General features: G+C 38.7%; 1 protein-coding gene across 7 annotated transcripts in view; it reads left to right on the top strand.

The window, feature by feature from the left end:
• PTPN4 (protein tyrosine phosphatase non-receptor type 4) overlaps positions 1-19,827 on the top strand; it is a 229,483-nt gene that overhangs the window by 182,959 nt on the left and 26,697 nt on the right. For 6 of the 7 annotated variants that reach the window (XR_007768388.1, XM_050917015.1, XM_050917016.1 and 3 more), the window contains 6 exons: positions 758-916; positions 12,221-12,380; positions 15,147-15,230; positions 15,316-15,372; positions 17,272-17,428; positions 18,967-19,133. Coding sequence is in view for 6 of the 7 variants with exons in the window: in XM_050917015.1 (XP_050772972.1) it covers positions 758-916; positions 12,221-12,380; positions 15,147-15,230; positions 15,316-15,372; positions 17,272-17,428; positions 18,967-19,133 (784 nt within the window). In the remaining variant the exon portion in view is untranslated. The remainder of the gene's footprint in view (positions 1-757; positions 917-12,220; positions 12,381-15,146; positions 15,231-15,315; positions 15,373-17,271; positions 17,429-18,966; positions 19,134-19,827) is intronic. The other variant, XM_050917019.1, reaches the window with a different exon arrangement.

The raw sequence follows: 19,827 nt of genomic DNA, 5'->3' as shown, positions 1-19,827 counted from the left end.
TCTTGTCTTTAGAAGTTATTCCAAAGAGTGTTATGCTAATATCTGAAACATTTTACATTTAAAATATTGGTTTAATAATAATGCTTAGATTCTATAAAGCACTTTTCGCCCATAAATCTCAAGGCATTTAAAATGAAGGTAAGTGTCAAAAGACCCATTTTTCAGATGAGACAACTGAGGCAGGAAGTTGAAGTGTGACTGTCATGGGGTCACACAGTAAGGTTGGTGACTGTGTTTGGAATAGAATCCAAGTCTGAAATCCTGGCCCTGTTTAAGTTAATTAGAGTTCTGCCATTGACTTCAATAGAGCCAGGATTTCACCTCTGGTCCTCTTGACTGCCAGTCTATCCACTGAGTCATACTAGTATAAGCAGAACTCCTTTCTTTAAAGTATTTCATGACCTTCAGTATTTATGGCAAGAGAGGTTTTTTTTTACTCATTTTACAAAGTGATCAATAAGCCATTATTCATAATATCTCTGATTTGGTTATCATTTGAGTGTTTTTTGAAATAATAAAAAGGTTTTGAGAATTTGAAATAATGGAAAAATTAATTGAATGAGTGAAAGTGAATTAATGGAATTATAATTCACTGTTTAAAATTCTTCAATAAAATTATGTATATGAATGTATGCTTACATTTAGAAGGAAAGTAAATTTTTTTTAAATTGTACGCTTATAGTTTTAGGACAATGCAAATTAAAAGCATCAATCCTGGAGGATTTTCTAATTGCTCAATTATTCTTTTCCTATTTAGTCGCAATTCTGCATTTACTCAAGAGGGAGCCCGTTTACGACCATGTTCAGTTGGACATTTAGTGGACCACATAGTTCACACCTCACCAAGTGAAGTTTTTGCAAATCACAGATCTCCATCCTCCACCCAAGCTAATAGCATCATTCTGGAATCGTCACCGTGAGTTCAGCCATTAATATATTATTACTATAGCACATTGAGGCCCTGATAGAGAGAGTCTCTATCTTGGAGAGTTTATTTAGTTCCCTTTAATCTTTAGCAGTAAAGCCTAGGTCCAAAAAACATTAATTTATATATAACTATTTTTAGAGGGCATTAATATAGCTCTGGTAAAAAGATAGTTGCCAGAGTAAATACCCATAATTTAGGCATTACAATGGTGTAGGATTTTACTTATGTCTTAATTTTATTCAGTGCCTATAGATAGGTTTGGTGGAGTTATGCGAGTATCGATCTCTGTGTGTATGCAAGATTTTTTTTTTTTGCAAGAAGGAAAGAGTGTGCCTGATTTTGTGGTCTGATGTAAAGGTTTTAGTGGCACGGGTTTGGAAATGTTGCATTATTTTCAGGGGTCAAAAACTGTATTCTCTGTGTGTCACATATTTAAAAGAATTTTTTAAAATACTATAAAGCTTTTTATTGATTTTTTAAAAAAATATTGGTACAATTTTCATTATATGTGCCTAAATCTCATCTTTACTATGAGTCCAATTATACAGAGCTCAGATGAAGAAGGAAACTAATACATTACACACCAGAAAAATGAAAATAATAAGGCACATGTTTCTAGTTTTTCGTGGTCACAGATTACCTATCACTGAGCAGAGCTAGTTATCATTCATGCTGGGGCCCAGACAAAGGCCATTTTTGGTGGGGGATTCTGTATTTGTGGTAAAATAGGAAAAATTTACATGTTTATTTTAAAACAAAGAAGTGGTTGTTTGAAGTTGTTCATAGGTTTCAAATGTTAGAAATTTTGATAGATCTGGATTAATGGCCAGAGTGCAAATAAAATGGTAGAAGGTGCATAATAAATGCTATTTCTCTCTCATATCACCACCAAATCTATTTCTTTGTAGATAAATTGAACTCTTGATGTGGTATAAAATAATTGTCATAATTTTAGGATGGGTCAGTAAACAAGCAAATTGTGCAGATTATCTCCAGGGAAAACCCATAAAACATTTTTTCAACACCATCATGTATTTTATATATGCCTTAGGTGTCATAGAAAATCTGCTTTAGGATTTTTTTTATTTTTAGAGAGTGCTTAAGAAATTGTATGTGAACTTTCTGTTGCATCTCTCTGCCTGTAATTTACTAGCAAACCAGCTGTTCAGGACTGTTTTGGGGGGAGAAATTAAAAGTAATAAATGTAAAACACTTCTTATAATGACCTAATAAAGCATTTATAAGACACAAAATTCTAACAACTTTAATAGCTGATGTATCTTGCCTTTACAATGTTAGAATAAGTGTTGGCAATCTCTTCTTCCTAATAATATAAAACTACAATTTTTAATCCTGCCAGAACCTGACTTCAAAGGTGTCTGACTTCAAACAGAGACATTTTTATGTCTGTTGTTGCTGTGTGATATTCATATTATGGTAGTGGCATATTAGGGTTCCATTATGGTAGGTTCTGTACAGAGAGAGATGTGGTTCCTTCTCCAAAGAGTTTATAATGTAAGATGAAGAGCAGCATACAAAAAGTGGGTGAGAGTGCCACAGTGTAATATAAACAACTTTTTATATAAATATACATATTTGCTCTATATATTTGGCTTGGTGGTAATGTGTTTATCAGCTTTCTCAAACTACCCCTTACTCTATTTATTAAATAGCTGATTTCTTGTAAGGGTCACCACAAGTGAGTCTTGAAAAGCCTTCTAGGAAAGGGTAGTGGCTTTGCAGATCTGTTCAGGCATTGAGGTTCCTTGCATAAAATGTGGCATGGAAGAAAGTGTAAAGGTGTGTGTGAGAGAAGCAGAAAAGCTACGACTAGACAAAGACTGAATTTTGTCTGGTTTGGATGTGCAAAATTGGGACATAGTCTACAACACAGTGACTTAGGTATCTAAGGCTATGTCTACACTAGCGAGTTTACGTAGCCACTTTATGCCAACGGGAGAGAGCTCTCCGATCAACATAATAAAACCACCTCCATGAGCTCTCCTGGTGACATGGCAATGTGCACACTACAAATTATGCCGGCAAACCTTATGTTACTCAGGAGGGTGTTTTTTTCGTACCCCTGAGTGACATAAGTTTTGCTGACACAAGTTGTAGTGTAGACCAGGCATAAGTCCCATTTTAAAACATGTAGTTTGTCGCATGAGTAACATATGTCACTAAAAAATAGAACCTAGGCTCCTGAGTCATTTATGTGCTTTTGAAAATTTTACCTCCTTGTGTCTTTGAAGTGTCAAAATGTTGCAGATTCAGGATTTGATAATGATAAAAAGATAGAGATCATCATAAAAAAAATCTGTGGACAGAAAGTTAGCTTTAAACTACTTAGCACCAATTTAAAGTCTGGGTAACGTGGCAGAGCACTTTTATGCATTAAATATATATAATACAAATGAGCTTTTTATTTTTAAAATAAAAAGCTCTTTGGACTGTAAACTGTGAGAGTTTAAAGTTAGGGAACTAAGAGAGCTATGCCTCTCAGGATCTTTGGATCATTAAGCTTGTTTATATCTGCAATATTCTAGAGGAGATGCCTTGCATTACTTACAGATTCAGTTCATTTTAATTTGCAGAGTACACTTTCCACTGCCAGAAAAGTTTAGTCTTTATTGTGCTGTTTTAAACAAATAAAACTAGTGGGTTTGCTGAATTGTTCTCATTACTTTTATGATGAAATATTTGCAATAACAGATATTGAGATCACTGAACTCATTTAGGTTGACTCTTCTACTAGGACTGAAAGGTCTGTAAATAAGATGCATCTCAGTGCATGTATGTGCTGAAAAGTTTTTAAATAAAATTTAAATCTAGTTCCAAAGCTAGAGACTAAAGTATATCCTGATTCCTCTAGTATTTAGAGTCAGTGAAGCTTTGACCTAGCTTATTTTATTGCAGACACAACTGGGCTATCAGCTCAAATTACAGGTGTTTCCTGGAATCTGGATAATAAACTTTAAAATCCTGCATTTAACATTCTGGCAACTTTCCCTGTTGACATGTGATCCTCAACAGCAGATAAAGGAAAGTATCTGTTGTAGAAAGGTGTAGAAATGTGTTCATACTGTAGCCCTCTGAATAACTGACATTTATTGAGATCATAGCAAATATTAAATATTGCTGTTTGTTCTCATATTCCTCTTGCTATTTCACAGTACGTTGTGATGTTTCTGATTGTAATTTCATGAGATAATTAAAATACCTCCTACGTTAATTTTTGTTTGAGGCTAGGGACATCATCCCTGCCCATCCTGGCTAATAGCCATCGATGGACCTATCCTCGATGAATTTATCTAGTTCTTTCTTGAACCCTGTTATAGTCTTGGCCTTCACAACATCCGCTGGCAAAGAGTCCCACAAACTAACTGTGCATTGTATGAAAAAATACTTCCTTTTGTTGGTTTTAAACCTGCTGCCTATTAATTTCATTTGGTGACCTCCTAGTTCTTGTGTTATGAGACTGAATAAATAATACTTCTGTATTTACTTTCTCCACACCAGTCATGATTTTATAGATTTCATTCATATCCCCCCCCTTAGGCCTCTCTTTTCCAAGCTGAAAAGTCCCTGTTTTATTAATCTCTCCTCATACCGCAGCCATTCCATACCCCTAATCATTTTTGTTGTCCTTTTCCAATTCCAGTATATCTTTTTTTAGATGGGGCGACTACTTCCGCACAAAGTATTCAAGATGTTGGCATACCATGGATTTTATATAGAGGCAATATGATATTTGCTGTATTGTTATCTGTCCCTTTCCTGATGGTTCCCAACTTTGTTAGATTTTTTTTGACTGCCGCTGCACATTGAGTGGATGTTTTCAGAGAACTATCCACAATAACTCTAAGATCTCTTTCTTGAGTGGTAACAGCTAATTTAGACCCCGTCATTTTATATGCATAGTTGGGATTATGTTCTCTAATGTGTGTTACTTTGCATTTATCGACATTGAATTTCATCTACCATTTTGTTGCCCGGTCACTCTGTTTTGTTGCTCTTTGCAATCTGCCTGGGACTTAGCTATCTTGAGTAATTTTGTATTATCTGCAAATTTTGCCACCTCACTGTTTACCCCTTCTTCCAGATCATTTATGAATATGTTAAATAGGACTGGGCCCAGCACAGACCCCAGGGGGTCACTACTCTTTACCTTTCTCCATTCTGAAAACTGACCATTTATTCCTACTCTTGTTCTTTTAACCAGTTACCAATCCATGAAAGAACCATCCCTCTTATCGCATGACTGCTTACTTTGCTTAAGTACCTTTGGTAAGGGACCTTGTCAGAGGCTCTCTGAAAATCTAAATACACTATATCCACTGGATCCCCTTGGTCCACATGCTTGTTGACCCCTTCAGAGAATTCTAGTAGATTGGTGATGCATGATTTCCTTTTACAAAAACTATGTTGACTATTCCCCATCAAATTATGTTCATCTACGTGTCTGACAATTTTGTTCTTTACTATCATTTCAACCTGTTTGCCCGGTACTGAAGTCAGGCTTATCGGCCTGTAATTGCTGGGGTCACCTCTGGAGCCCTTTTTAAAAATTGTTGTCATTTTAGCTATCCTCCAGTCATGTGGTACAGAAGCTGATTTAAATGATAGGTTACAGACTACAGTTAGTAGTCCTGTGATTTCACATTTGAGTTCCTTCAGAACTCTCAGGTGAATACCATCTGGTCCTGGTGACTTACTACTGTTTAGTAATACATGACCGGTGTTTATTTTCATAAATTTATGCTACAACTATGAAACTATTTCTGTTGGTATATTAAAAGGCAGACTGAATATTTATATCAAATACATGCAGTTTGTCAGTATGGGGTTTTTGTTTTGTTTTTTTATTATGCAAATTGCTGAATGTGGTAACACAGAGAGCTGCTTTGACTGCAAAATAGGCTGCTTTCGCTGTCATTGTCTAAGCATTCATAAAGAAATTCAGAGCTGACTGAGCAGATATAAAGCAATAAAGTTTTTGCCTCAGGCTGGATTGTTAGTTCTCACAATTCATTATGCTAAAAATTACAGCTCTTTGCACTGTTACTACTAAAGTGCTAATTTAAGTATCTTTTTTCAAATGTTTGCTATTAGTTTATATTTTCTATAGAAAATTCTCAGTTTTCATTAACTCTCATATGCAGACTGGTAGACAAAAAGATCACCTTTTTGCTTTGTTTTTGGAATTATTTGTGTTTTTTAAACTTCTTAAAATTGCTAACTTTCAGAAGTTAACATTTACAAGAAAACATATCTTCTTGTCCATCACTTTAAAAAGATGAGTAAACTATGCCAGCCAGACTCTTCACTGAATAAATAAGCAGACAGTTAAAAGCTCTAAGTACTAATAATGGGCCAGTGCCTAAATAATTGATAACTGCCTTGAAAGTTCATTAGTAAATGTTAGTAATCAGTTTCTCTCTCTACAAAAACTGGTGAAAGACTGTTTCCATTGTTGCTGTTGGAACTTTGCAGAGGGAAAAATAAAACATATGTTGCCGCTTCCGATAAATGACAGAACAAGTAATCAAGTTCTTTGTGGAAATTACTATTAGGAAATGTGCTTATTCAGTATGGTTTTATTTCCTATTCTTACGAATCTTAGCTTCTACGGTCATTACAGTTTGAAGAAATAGTATGAGGGTTTTTGCAACCATTCTGCGGGTACAAAAATTTTAATTTGATAAAATTTGGAAGTTAAGCATAAATATCTGTCAAATTGGTAGATAAAAAGATCCATTTAAATGTAGAAATAATAAGTCTGCCAAGATGGGTGTCAACATGACTTAAGTTTGAGGTTTCTAATTTTTTGTTTATACTTTTAAAAAAAAGTCTTATTTATTATATTTAAGGCCTTTCATTTTCTTTTTTGTTGGTTTGTTTTTGTTTGGTTTTCTTATTTAATTTTCCAGCAATTTATTGGGTTTTATTTAAAAATTTTAAAAATGGGAGAAAATCAGTAAAAACCAAGAACTCGTGGAGCGTGAAGGGAAATTCACCATGTGGCAGTTGAGGAAGACTTCTCCTCCCTGCTGTGGTTAAGCAGTCTGGTCTCCTGGGACCCAGCTCCCTGTCCTTCTCATTCTTTCTCCCCTCCCCCTAATGCAAAGGAAGCGAACAATGCTGAAGGGCTGGGGTCAGAAAGGCAGCAAAAGAGACTACACCGTGTGACTATTGATTCCCCTGCAAGACAGCCCCTTCCAATCTCAGCTATTCAAGGTAGCCCCATTTGCTTCCCCTGCACAGGCTCTGTCTGGCAGAGGAAGTAGATGGGGCTCTATGCCGTAGGGCCAACTGCTAAAGTCAACAGTTCTTGGCTTACCCAGGACTGTGAATCACCTTGTTGCTCCCTGCCTCTGGTGTGAGAGAGTTCCCTAACACCACTAGCCTTTTAGCCACTCAAGCACTCTTCTATGAGCAAGGGTGTGGGAACCTTCCCAAACCTTACCTGCCCCCTCTTCCCCTGAGGCCCCTCCCCAAAGGGCCCACCTCTGCTCCCTCTTCCCTCAAAGGCCAAGCTGGACCTGTGTCCCCACCCCCCAGGTCCCCCACTCAGGGCAGGTGGAGGGTCCGTGGCTCCCCACATCAGCCCACACAGCTCTTACCATGGCTAGGCTGTGGCTCCAAGGCTCCCCAACCCAGCTGGAGCCAGGTTGAGGAGAGCCACGCGGGCAGCTGTGGTGAGCTGCTGCGGAGTCGTGGACCCTCCACCTTCCCTGGGCCGGGCAGGACTTGGGCCGGGGGCTGCTCTCGGTTTCCCCCACACTGTGGGCAGGTGGAGGGTCTGCATGGCTCCCACAACTGACCAAGCTCCTTGATCAGGCTCCATGCTGACTGTGACGGGGGGGGGGCTCAGGAGAAAGTGGAGAGGAAGGAGGTCTGCCCCGGCAAATAGTGGACAGGACAGGCCCGTCCACTTTCAAAAAGTGGGAGGGCTGTACCCTTACCCCCTGTTTCTGGTGCCACTGCCTCTGGGCTGTGCAAACCCTGTCTTCACCTTGCAAGTGCACCCCTGTCCCTGTTCCATTTGAACCATTCCCCTGTGATATCCAGTCACTGAAAGAGGCTCCTCAGAGAAGTCCCAGTTCTTCTACCCCCAAAGGAGCCAGTGTGCCTCAGTTTACTAGTTTTACCTTAAACCTCTCCTCCTGTAAACCATACAGCACGTGTGAAATCTTACTATAAATGACAAAGGAGGTTTATTTAAGAAAGAATAGATTTCACTAGAAACGAGAGTTGGATGGAAAGAAATGGTTCTTTTGAGTAGTGTCCCTATGAGTGCTCCACTGCAGGTGCACTTGCATCCCTGCACTGCAGATCAGAGAACTTAGATGGCAGTGTCTGTTTGGCCCACACATGCACTGTTTCCCCTACTCCCCTCAACGTTGCACAGGTGAGCCCGTCTCAGTTCCTTCTCAACTGCCTCTGGCTAGAGACAGGGCTATTAGCTGTCCATTCATTGGATAATTATTTCACTTTCAGCATTTCAGTAGTTAATTAATCGTTTGTTTTTTTTGTTGTAGAGCTTTCTTTATTTTCTCTTTCCTACCAAAAAAACCCAACCCACTTTATTTTCCCGTTTGTCTGGGGTTGCCCCAGCACAGAGTAAGCCTGATTTACTGGGCTTTAAGAAGTTCCTCTCGTGCAAGGAGGCCATCCCTGTAGTGGATAAACAGATTCCTCAAAAGTGTGGTCTTTGCCAACAACTCAAGCCCAGATCTTGGAAGGAGAGAGATCTGAGACAAAATCTCCTCCTCATGGTGACAGCTCTCCCTGGACCTGTGCCAGGAGTCACCCAGACTGCGTGAATCTTCCCAATAGCCTTTGACATCTTGGAGCTATGGTTCACAGGAAACAGCCGAAGACCCCTTGCGTAAGGCTTCAAAAAACAGAACTGTGGGTCCCCAGAGTGAGCCCCAAGCTAGCCAAAAAAGATCACCAGCGTGTTCGGTACTTAGACAGTATAAACACGGTACCCATAGCTCACAAGGGCACTGTGAGCTGTGGTACTGAAGCGGCAGGTATCATTGATGGGCCTAAAGACCAGATGGGCAAAGGCACCAAAGCAATGATACTGACAGAAAAAGGCAAGGACAAGACTGCACCACCGCTAAGAAGATGCTGCCAGTATTAGTAGTACCATCAGCACCGTCATTAGCAAGCCATCCAGCCTCTGAGCACTCGGTACAGCCAAGATCCCTGATCCCCTCCATGCTGACCCACTGACAATCATAGACACCAGTTCAGTCAGTACTGCAGGAATGCACACACTCCAGAGAACTCTCAGTATTTGACGTACCGGAGACTCCCTGGCTAGGTACCAGGGCTGGGATGGAGCAAGGCTAGACCATTGAACCTGGTATTACACCAGTGGCTAAACAGGACAGGGTGAGAACTCCCTTCTGTTTGAATGGGCCATCCGTGAGATATATTATCCCCTAGTGACTGAGGGCAAGTTTGCAAAAAAACAGGACCTTTTGCCATGAGGTCTGTGTCACAGGGACCTAGGGGGTCAAGGAGCCTGGTCCAGGCAGCCATGTCCATCAGCACAGAACTCCATCTGCTTCCCCTGATGGCCACAGTCCCCTCCAGACTCCAGCCCTTCAGCACAGCCTCATCCAGGTGTATTCTGAAGGACCAGGGTCAGAAGGGGGCTCTGTCCATGAATGGGCAAGTATTCAAAGGATTCAGTCTTTTACCCCCTGCAGCCTTGTCCCTGCAGCAGTTAGGCTATCTCATCTGCCAGTACTTGGCTCCCTGCCCATCTCAGTCCCCACCTTCACAGAGGGAGCAAATGAGGCCATGCTGAAGGGCCAGGGTCTGGAGAAGAAAGGAAGGCTGCAACCCGTGAGTACTGACTCCCCCACCAGCCTTTCAACACAGCCTATCTGCTTGCCTTTGAAAAATTCCTGGGTCCTGAAAAAGCCAAAATTTGTGTGAAAAATCAGTAAACCCCCCAAACTATCTTTTTCAAAAACCTGGGAATTGGCGGCAGGGGGGAATTAGTCAATACCTAGTACAAAGGGCCTTAATTATATTTCGTCAGGGGGAAAGCTATATAATTTTCTAAGTGAAATACTCCTTTTCTCATTCCACTGTCATGTGCAAAGACTTTTTTTCGTGGCTTAAATAATTTATTTATCAGAAAATTACATAATATGTTCCTTTATTTAATGTTACTTGGATAACAACCACCATATTTTTCCTTTTTACCTAATGACTAGAGCCTTGTGAACTGTGTTTTGCTTTAATTACAGTGAAATAAATTATACAATATTGAGTTTCACCTGTGGCTGTCCAAGATACTTGCAGCAAATTGAGTTGAAGTATTATGAGGTCTCATAATTAGCTGTTAGCAAAATAAGGCTCATATGTGATCAGACCAATTGAGTGCAAATACTCCCAAGGGTAAAGTTATTTATGTGCCTAAATGTTTTCAGGATTAGGCCCTAGCTTTATTGTAGTGCTCCATCTGCGTCGTAATAAGTAGGTAGGTGCTTAATAAAAATGGATTTTAATTCAGTTTGTGGATTGTTAGTATTTAGGGACTGATTTTCAAAGTCAAAAGGAGCTAAGCACCTGACTGCTCCTTTATGCCTGTGAAAATCTTCCACTTCGTTTATAAGTATAAAGCCTTAAAATGAAAGATGAGTCCAGCATTTGTCATGAGAAAATTATGTACTTAAATTCTTATGCCATAAGAAGTGGTCAAGGGAGTGCCAACTATAATAGATAAATACATGGCATAAACTGGTATGCTGTTATTAAAGCTACAGCACCACAGTCTCAGACCTAACAAGTGTGCACGTTAGTCTAGAAATGTGAACTTTTGATGGAGCGACTCTCATTTTTGGCAGTATTGTTGAAGATCAATCCGGTAAAAATGCCATTTAAAAAAAATTGACTCTACATATTTTCTCTTAGGCTAAATTTTGTATGCAAGGTAGTATTTGAAAATGTGCTGCTGAATAATATGCACTCAATTGCAAATTAGACAGTGGGAAATTGAGAACTGCATGCACAATCATATGTTTAGTACTTGCAAATCAAATGTGGTTTTAAGAAGCTAACGTACAAAGTGTTTGAAGTTTTTTCATGTGGGCTTGGATTTTAAATCATCTTGCTGTTAAAAGTACAAAACATGAATATTGTCAGATTCTTAATTGTGCTGATTTGTTCAAAACTGAATTTAGCTTTATTTTTAAAGTTTAATTTACAGGCAGTCCAAGATGTAAATTAATTGCTTTTCTCCTTGGGAAAAATATAAAATGATGTATATTTGTTTTAGAAATAGATTACTAGGTATTGTGACAGACCCAGGCGTCTGGTAGAGGGCAAAATATACTGGTCACTGGATGAGTAGTTTTCTGTTCCGTGAGTGCCCAGAGCAGGGGCTGCACTAGAGTAATCAGGAACCTGCTAGAACCAGTTAAGGCAGACAGGCTGATTAGAACATCTGCAGCCAATCAAGGCAGGCTAATCAGGGCACTTGGGTTTAAAAAGGAGCTCACTTCAGTCAGGTGAGGGGGAGCCAGAGGAGAGGAAGTGTGTGTGGGGAGCTGGGAACAAAAGGTGCAAGGAGCTGAGAGTGAGAGGCTGTGCTGCTGGAGGACTAAGGAGTAGAAGCATTATCAGACACCAGGAGGAAGGTGCTGTGGTGAGGATAAAAGAAGGTGTTTGGAGGAGGCCATGGGGAAGTAGCCCAGGGAGTTGTAGCTGTCATGCAGCTGTTACAGGAGGCACTATAGACAACTGCAATCCAGAGGGCCCCGGGCTGAAACCCGGAGTAGAGGGCGGGCCCGGGTTCCCCCCAAACCTCCCAACTCCTGATCAGACACAGGAGGAGTTGACCGAGACTGTGGGGAAGATCACTGAGGTGAGCCAATCTGCCAATAAGCGCAGGACCCACCAAGGTAGAGGAGGAACTTTGTCACAGTATATATGAGATTTATAAAGCAGTCTCCAACATATTGATCAAGTGGATTAAAAGAGTAGGTAAACTGTTTAAAAGAAACAATACACTGAACAAGAATACTCTAGCTTAATCAATCTTTGAATGTTCATGATTCTTTTTTAAAAATACACTGTACACAACATATATATTTGCATGTATATATGCTGTAGAAATCGTATCCACAAAATCAATCCCTTCCAAAAACAAAAATGTCAGATTTTTTGTAACTCTCAACTTTTAGCCCCTTGTTCAGTTTACTTGGAGTCCTAAGAATTTTCAAATAAAATTTTCTTGCTCCTCCATTTTATTTTTGTATCTAGATCCCAAGAGACTCCTATAGATGGACAACCTCCTGCACTACCACCCAAACAATCTAAAAAGAATAGTTGGAACCAGATTCATTATTCACACTCCCAGCAAGAACTGGATAACCATATTAATGAAACGTTTGATGTTCCCGCATCGCCTGAAAAATCCACAGTAAGCTGATGGGTCAAATTTGTTGATCTTGTTTTTCCTCTGGATGATTGTTCTGCTTTTGTAGAAATAACTACTGATACATTTTTTATGCATGCATTATATTGCAGCAATTTCTCTCTCTCTCTCTCTCTCTCTCTCTCTCTCTCTCTCTCTCTCTCTCTCTCTCTCTTTCTCACACACACACACACACACACACACACACACACACACACACACACACACACACACACACACACACACACACACACACACAATCTCACCAGTCAGATCTGTTCACTGGCCCCCCCAACTACTCTTTCCATTTTTTCAATATTCCTGTGTCAGTTTCACCAAGCTACATTATTGGAATGGCATACAAAGACATTTTAGGGGCATCTTTTATCCCTGTGACACTTCCTTAGTTTTCCTGTATTTGCAGATGTTTCTAACCAACTTCCCATTTTGGCAGTGAATTTGTCCATAGGTTTAAAAGAAGGCAGATATGTAAATACTACATAAAAAGTATTGGCAATCTCACACTTTCAAAAAGAGTCAGAACCCCCAAAATTAATATTTAAAAAAGAATAAATTTGGGTTATTTTCTTTCTGGATTTTGAGCTTTTGAGGGGTTCATTTAGGTCACATTTTCAAAATTGTATCTGCAACTTTGAGGGCTAGAAAAATATTTTTATAAATGGAAGCATGTTTCTTGAGTTGGAGCTTTAAGTAAAACACCAGATATTGTGTACTCACAATAAAATTGTGAGAGTTGACAACACTGCATTTATTTCATTTAAATTAAATCATGAAATAAAACTTCTAGCCATTTGTTTCTATATTTATGCTAACCTAAGTTGTGTTAAAATGTAGTTCTGCTCTGAAAAATGACTGTAGAAATATCTTCCATGGTTGTATGCCGTGTTCTTGTAGCCATCTCGGTCCCAGGATATTAGGGTATGTCTTAATAAGAGAAAAACCCACTGTTGGCTCTTGGCAGCCGACTTGGGCTCGGGCTCGGGCTCTGCCGCTGTTTCATTGCTGCATAGACTTCTTGGTTCAGGCTAGAGCTGACCTAAAAAAGAGCTGTATGTAAGCTCAAAAGCTTGTCTCTCTCACGAACAGAAGTTGGACCATAAAAGATATCTGCCTTGTCTTTGTAAAAATAACACCTTCTTACCAGATCTGTTCCTGGTGTGTATCTGTCATGTTTAGTTGAGTCAAGTGACAAAAATATCTTTCAACTGTTTTTTACTCCCATTAGCCCAGCAAAGAAAATGCAGTTGTGGGAGAATAAGCTGCACTGTATTCTATGAACATAATGTTTCTTAAGCTCCAATGAGGTAATCTGTGCATACCCAGTAAAGGCAATGAGACTGCACAGGTGTAATAGAAGGTCTAATTGAGTGTGCTGAGCCCTTAAATCTGAATGTCATGGGAGAGGGAAAAAACTGAGTTTAACTCTCAAAGTTCAAGTTACATTTGCAGGGCTTGCAGTTACACAAAGCATAGTTAGCCTAACTTGCACTGTTTCTTATCCCAAACCTTCCTCTTTCCAACACTATAAGTATTTTCTGGAATCAAGGGCTTTCTACTGTGTAGTCGTGTCAGTGATAGGGTAGCTGGTTTGTGAGGAGGATGTTTCTTTTGAAGGTTCGAGTTCATCAAACTGGATCCTCCAGGCAAACTTACACTTCTTTCCAGCCCCTACAACCACACACTGCAGAGTTCTTTTGCAAGTTTAACTTTTCAGGATTCAAATAATCCAATGTGGTGAGAAGCAGGTGGGTTTTTAAAAAGTTGAATACCAGTCCCTTTAACTTGAAGTATCACTGTTTAATATTTAACACTTTACATCTTCCTCTAAGTGTTGTGCAAAACAATGACTAATCCACCTTTCATCCCTGTGAGGTAGGATAAGTATGAGTGGCTAGTTCAAGCAAATTCAAAGCCATTGAAATAGCACCTTGTTGAAAGGCACAAAATTCAGGTCTGTAGCTTCCACAGATGGCTGTGCCATGCCACCAGCGTCAGTGCTGTTCTGAAAGAGCTGAATGAGGCATAGGAAATATGTATAATTGCATTTGTATGTGTGAAGAGGTGTGAGGAGCAGTGGATGGGAATTTCCTGATAGGAGTTTGTGGGGTGGAGGGAGAGGACTTGTGATGTTGCCTCAATCAAATAAATGATGTGGAAGGGTGACAGAGGGATTATAATCACCGAGCTCTGTCAGGATAGGGCACTTCATATTCCTCTCCACATAGCCCTGGAGCATGAGTAGTAAACCTCACATTAGTATTTCAAACTGTTCCTGTAAAGGTGAGTTGTAGGGCCATGAGCTCCCTGCAAAACTCGCCCCCATTATTAAACCCAAGTTGTAGCCAGTGCAAACTAAGACACACAGGTTATGTGACCTGCCCAAGCTATATAACAATACATTTTCAGTCACAGCAAATTTGTAACCTATCCACTTGATCCTGCAGTAACTGTTATATTTACATGACTTGTAATTTTATTAGTCAGTTTATGATTTGGGTAGTTCCGTATTTTGCCAGCTCGCTTCCAGGAGAACACATTTACAGATTAGCTGTGCACAGCAACTCAGAGTCCATGATCCCCCACATCAAACTGGGGTGAGAGAAACAATTTGCATGGTTACTGCTGCTTTTTCGGGGACCAATAGCAATTATTGGACATTTGATGAGGACATTTGGAACAGCTGTGGTATTTAAAGCCTGCATTAGCTGAAAACAAATTACATGTAATGTTATATACTTCCTTTTTGTTTAGCCCAATGGTGGTGTTCCCCATGACAATCTTGTTTTGATCAGAATGAAACCAGATGAAAATGGAAGATTTGGCTTCAATGTAAAGGTAATGAAAAATGGATGTCTATTCATATTTTTAAAGATTGTTCAGAAACACTCATGATTTGTGACTTGTTGACTTGTTTTTAAAGGGAGGATATGACCAGAAGATGCCTGTAATAGTGTCCAGGGTAGCTCCAGGAACACCAGTAAGTTGTCAGAAAAACTTCTAAGTGGTGGTGTTTAATTAGATGTGTGCAGTGTTGTTCTAGCCATGTAGGTCCCAGGATATTAGAGAGACAAGATGGGTAGGTGTAATACCTTTTATTGGGTCATCTTCTTTTGGTGAGAGAGAGAAGCTCATCTCTTTCACCAGCAGAAATTGGTCCAATAAAAGATATTACCTCACCCACCTTGTTTCTCTAATTAGATGAATGTGATCATAATTATTGTAAGTCCTTTGTGTTTTCTTTTTCCCTGAGGGAAAATGTTCTGGCCACACTTTGCTAGGAATAAAATTGCTCTAACATATTACTTTTAGGGTAGTAGTCCCCATACCTTGTTGACAGCTTGTCACATGTAACTGCCTCACATATTAAATGAAATTATTGGTCAATTAAATGTTGGGACTAAATATATTTAAAACATAATGTTAAAAATACTTCTTTGCTAGTTAAAGGAGGTCAGTGGAATGAAAATAAACTGCAGACAGAATATAGTCTCCCCAGTATCACTTACATGCTCTTCTACAAATTCCTGCATTAAATAAAAGTAAACTGCTTACATTGCTATCTGTAAGTTTGTTTTTCTTTCTTTCAAGTTAAAGTTCATAGATTAGTGTGGTGCATGCTTTAATAATAAAAATGAGTATTTTCTCAATACAATGAAGTTTCATCACTGCAAATGGTTACAATAAGTTATAATAGCTGTTTCTTGACTCTTGATATATAATGCCCCACTCACCCTGAAAACATTGTTATTTAGCATAAATTTTTAGTTTAAACATTAGTGGGATTTTGTCACAAATTTTGTTGAGACAAACTTTTATGCTGTTAAAAATTGCAAATCACTTTTGTTTTTACTGACACATGCAGTTGTGAGTAATGTCAAGATTTAGATTGAACCCGGTCTGATTCTGTGGTGGTGATTCTGGTGTTCAGTGAGCACCATTAGTGTCTTCAAACTAGGCACAATATTGTGGCAGTTGATTGCCAGAAATAATGACCTGGTATTCAGCCTTTGTGATGCCAGCTCTATGTTGTGCACCTGTCAGAAATTAATAGAACAAGACACACATTTGCTTACATTAAAACAACACAGTAGCTTTGATCTAAATAAAATCATTAAAATGTATATGTTGACATCTTATATTAGATTGTTCTCATCCCAATTAATTATTTTTTTCCTAATTTATTTTCTATATAACAAATTGGTTTGTTTCTATTGCAGTTAATTTTGAATGAATGGATTAAACATCTAGCAATGCTGTGGTGATGATAAATGGGGAATGCACTGCCCTTTCCTCTCGGCAACCATGGTTAAATTGTAACAAATAGTATTTTCACTTGCTGGTTCTTTTTGCCCAGATTACCTGGATTTGGTGCATTTCCTTTGCCGCCCTCCTGCCCCCATCTTCTTTTTGTTGCCTTGAATGTGATATTAGAAGCTTGCTGCTCTTAGATTTGTGAAATTAAATTGGTCAAGGTTTTGCCATGCTGCTGCTGTTCTTTCTGAGATTCCTGAGCTTGTCCTGCATCCCCAGTGTTAATGCAGAATATAATTCAATCACTGGAGATCTTACCCAAGCATTCAACTTCAGCATACATACAAGGAGCAGGGAGTAACAGCATCAGAAAGGCATGTTGAAATGACAGACTCCTCCTGGTTGTGAATTGAAGTGTTCATATGAATGGCACTGTCTACTGTGTTGTGTTACGCTTTATATATCATTTGATCCAGTGTGGCAATTACATAAATGAGTCTGGCAGAATCCACATTCCTCAACAATTATGCTGTTTCTTATGTTGCTATTTTAAAGAAACAAAATACAAAAGCTTTGTTTTTAGAGTGCTCTGTGTTTGTAAAATTAAATTTGTTTCATGTTGCAGGCTGACCTCTGTGTCCCTCGTTTGAATGAAGGGGACCAGGTTGTATTGATAAATGGCAGGGATATAGCGGAACATACCCATGATCAAGTTGTCATGTTTATTAAAGAGAGCTGTGAGAGGCACTCAGGGGAACTTGTGCTCCTAGTACGACCCAATGGTGAGTGATTTCTGTGTAACAACAAATCTTCCCTCTCCTTCTCCCTAGCCTTCACGTTGTGTCCTGGGTTAAGGATGCTAATACTCTTTACAAAAAGGTGCTCCCCCTTAGAAAAAGTACATAAGATTACAACAAGAAGGCAGCATTTCAGTCATATACAAATACAGAGAAATACCTTGTACTGCAAGCATTCATACCTGTAACAGTAAGTGTTCAAAACAAATTTTAAATACCCAAAATAGGGATATGAAAAATAATTGGGTATTCTTAGCAAGAGGGCTTGACATAAATTTTATTCCTGAATCACATTAGGTACAAATTGGCCAGATGACTGTACAAATTGATTGTAGTATGGAGGATAGTCCATCCCAAAATGGTAAGTTTGGGTGTCATTGGAAATTGTCGCATAGATATGATAGTATTCAAGGACTTAAAATATATCTTCAAAGCAATTGAGAATTATTGGTAACATTTTTACTGGAGACATCTTAATAAAAGAAAATGCTTAAAAAACCAAGCTTATATAGTATGTTCATGGCATTTATATTGTTGGAATGTTGTCAACAGTCAGCTGCTGGGTGTTAAATTCTGCTCCACTACCCAATCACAATAAAGAGCCATGTAGCAGAAAAATGTACTGAGAAATAATTGGAGTAGTTGAAATCACTCCACTAGATTACCTCAACCAATTGACACATGATTCTGGCTTCTTTTTATTTAACCATGTTACTTCCCATTCTATGTATTTAAACCATTTCATTGTTTTTGTATATTTTTTTCCTGTGTCATAGTCATATAAAATTAAATTCTGCTAAATTGGTTTATGGATTTACCAAGTTAATACCCCTTTGTGTGTTGTTTATAGTTTTGGTTGAAATTAAAAGCCTTAAAATGTAGAATTAAAAAGTAGCCATAATTTCCTCATTCACATTTTTACAGTGTTCTACTTTATGGGCAAACTTTTCATATGCTTGTGTGCTAGCTATAGTATGTACTTCACTGTGTATATTTGAATACATATTTGTTTACAGGCAGTACTTTTACACAGAGTGTTCACAGAATTATAGTGGGGCCTATGAATGTCATTCTAGCCAGTGGTCTGCCAGTTTTAGCCTAATTAATTCCCTGCAAAGTAAAACGCAAAACAAAAAAGATAAACAGATACTACAGTGACTTGAGGGATGTGATGTGGAAATTGGGGAGGCCAAAGAGGAGAAAGTTACAGTAAACGAGGCAAGATATGACTAGGGCTAGGGAGCAGGATTTTAGCAGTATTGATTACGTGAAAATCCATTTCTTACTCGACAATAAAATAAATAACAATGTAGTTTTAGGGTGGAGCATAATGGTTTCAACACTGAATTTTTTGTTGCTATGGATTAAAGTCTGACTCTTAATAGTACTCTACCACAGATTTTCCTGTAGAAGCAATACTAAATTGCCATTTTTCTTATTTAAAAGATGAGCATTCACTGTTACAGCCAAAGAACATGCTAGGTTAGAGCCTCCCTCAACCTTCCTACCTTTATTTATTGTAGCTGTCTATGATGTGGTGGAAGAGAAGCTGGAGAGTGAGCCTGACTTCCAGTACATCCCTGAGAAATCCCCCCTGGATGGTGTCCATCAGGATGATGATGCTCTGCGGGAATCTATGATTCAGCTAGCAGAGGGGCTTATCACTGGAACTGTTCTGGCGCAGTTTGATGTAAGTAATGTACCACCTGTAATTGTATGCACATGCCAGTCTCTTTCTGGGTAATAATTAGCTTCAACAGAACAAATTTGAATGATATTAGACTGAGTTTAGAATCTGTCAGCAAGGCAATTGACTCATCTACTGTAAAGAAAGAACAGCCAAACATCAATTAACTTCTGTGTTAAAACACTACAGGTTAAAATAGTTACCATAGAATAAACGTTAGCTATCTAGTACAATCTAAGTGTTTTTAATACACTGTAAAGCCATTTATAACTGGAACTCCCAAGTTTTTGTAATTATAATGATCTTATGCTTATGTAACATCTTTCATATCCACGAATACCTAAAGGGTGTAGGAAGCTTTACCCAAGTCCCAGTGTCATCCCTTCTGGATGACAACCTAAATTAAAACAGGAAGTGAAGAATACCATAAACAATTTAAATGGCAGGGAAGATTTTAGATGAAATCTAAGCATTAGGACAAAGTACTGGGAAATACAACCCTAGTTTTAGGAAAATGCCATAGAATTTTTTTATACGTAGTTGATTTTTATTATTTATTTTGAAGAGAGTAGTGCAGTTCCCCTTAATACCATGCTTGTACATTGGCTCATTGCTGTCTCTCAGAGAAGAATACCATCTTCTGAATCAACACAGCCACTTTTTCAACACCCAGGTGTTCTTTGGCGGTATCCTATCA

Source organism: Gopherus flavomarginatus, chromosome 10 (assembly GCF_025201925.1).
Source record: "Gopherus flavomarginatus isolate rGopFla2 chromosome 10, rGopFla2.mat.asm, whole genome shotgun sequence".
Taxonomy (NCBI): Eukaryota; Metazoa; Chordata; order Testudines; family Testudinidae; genus Gopherus; species Gopherus flavomarginatus.
Note: the sequence above shows the minus strand (reverse complement) of the source record. Positions and strands in the feature narration are given on the sequence as shown.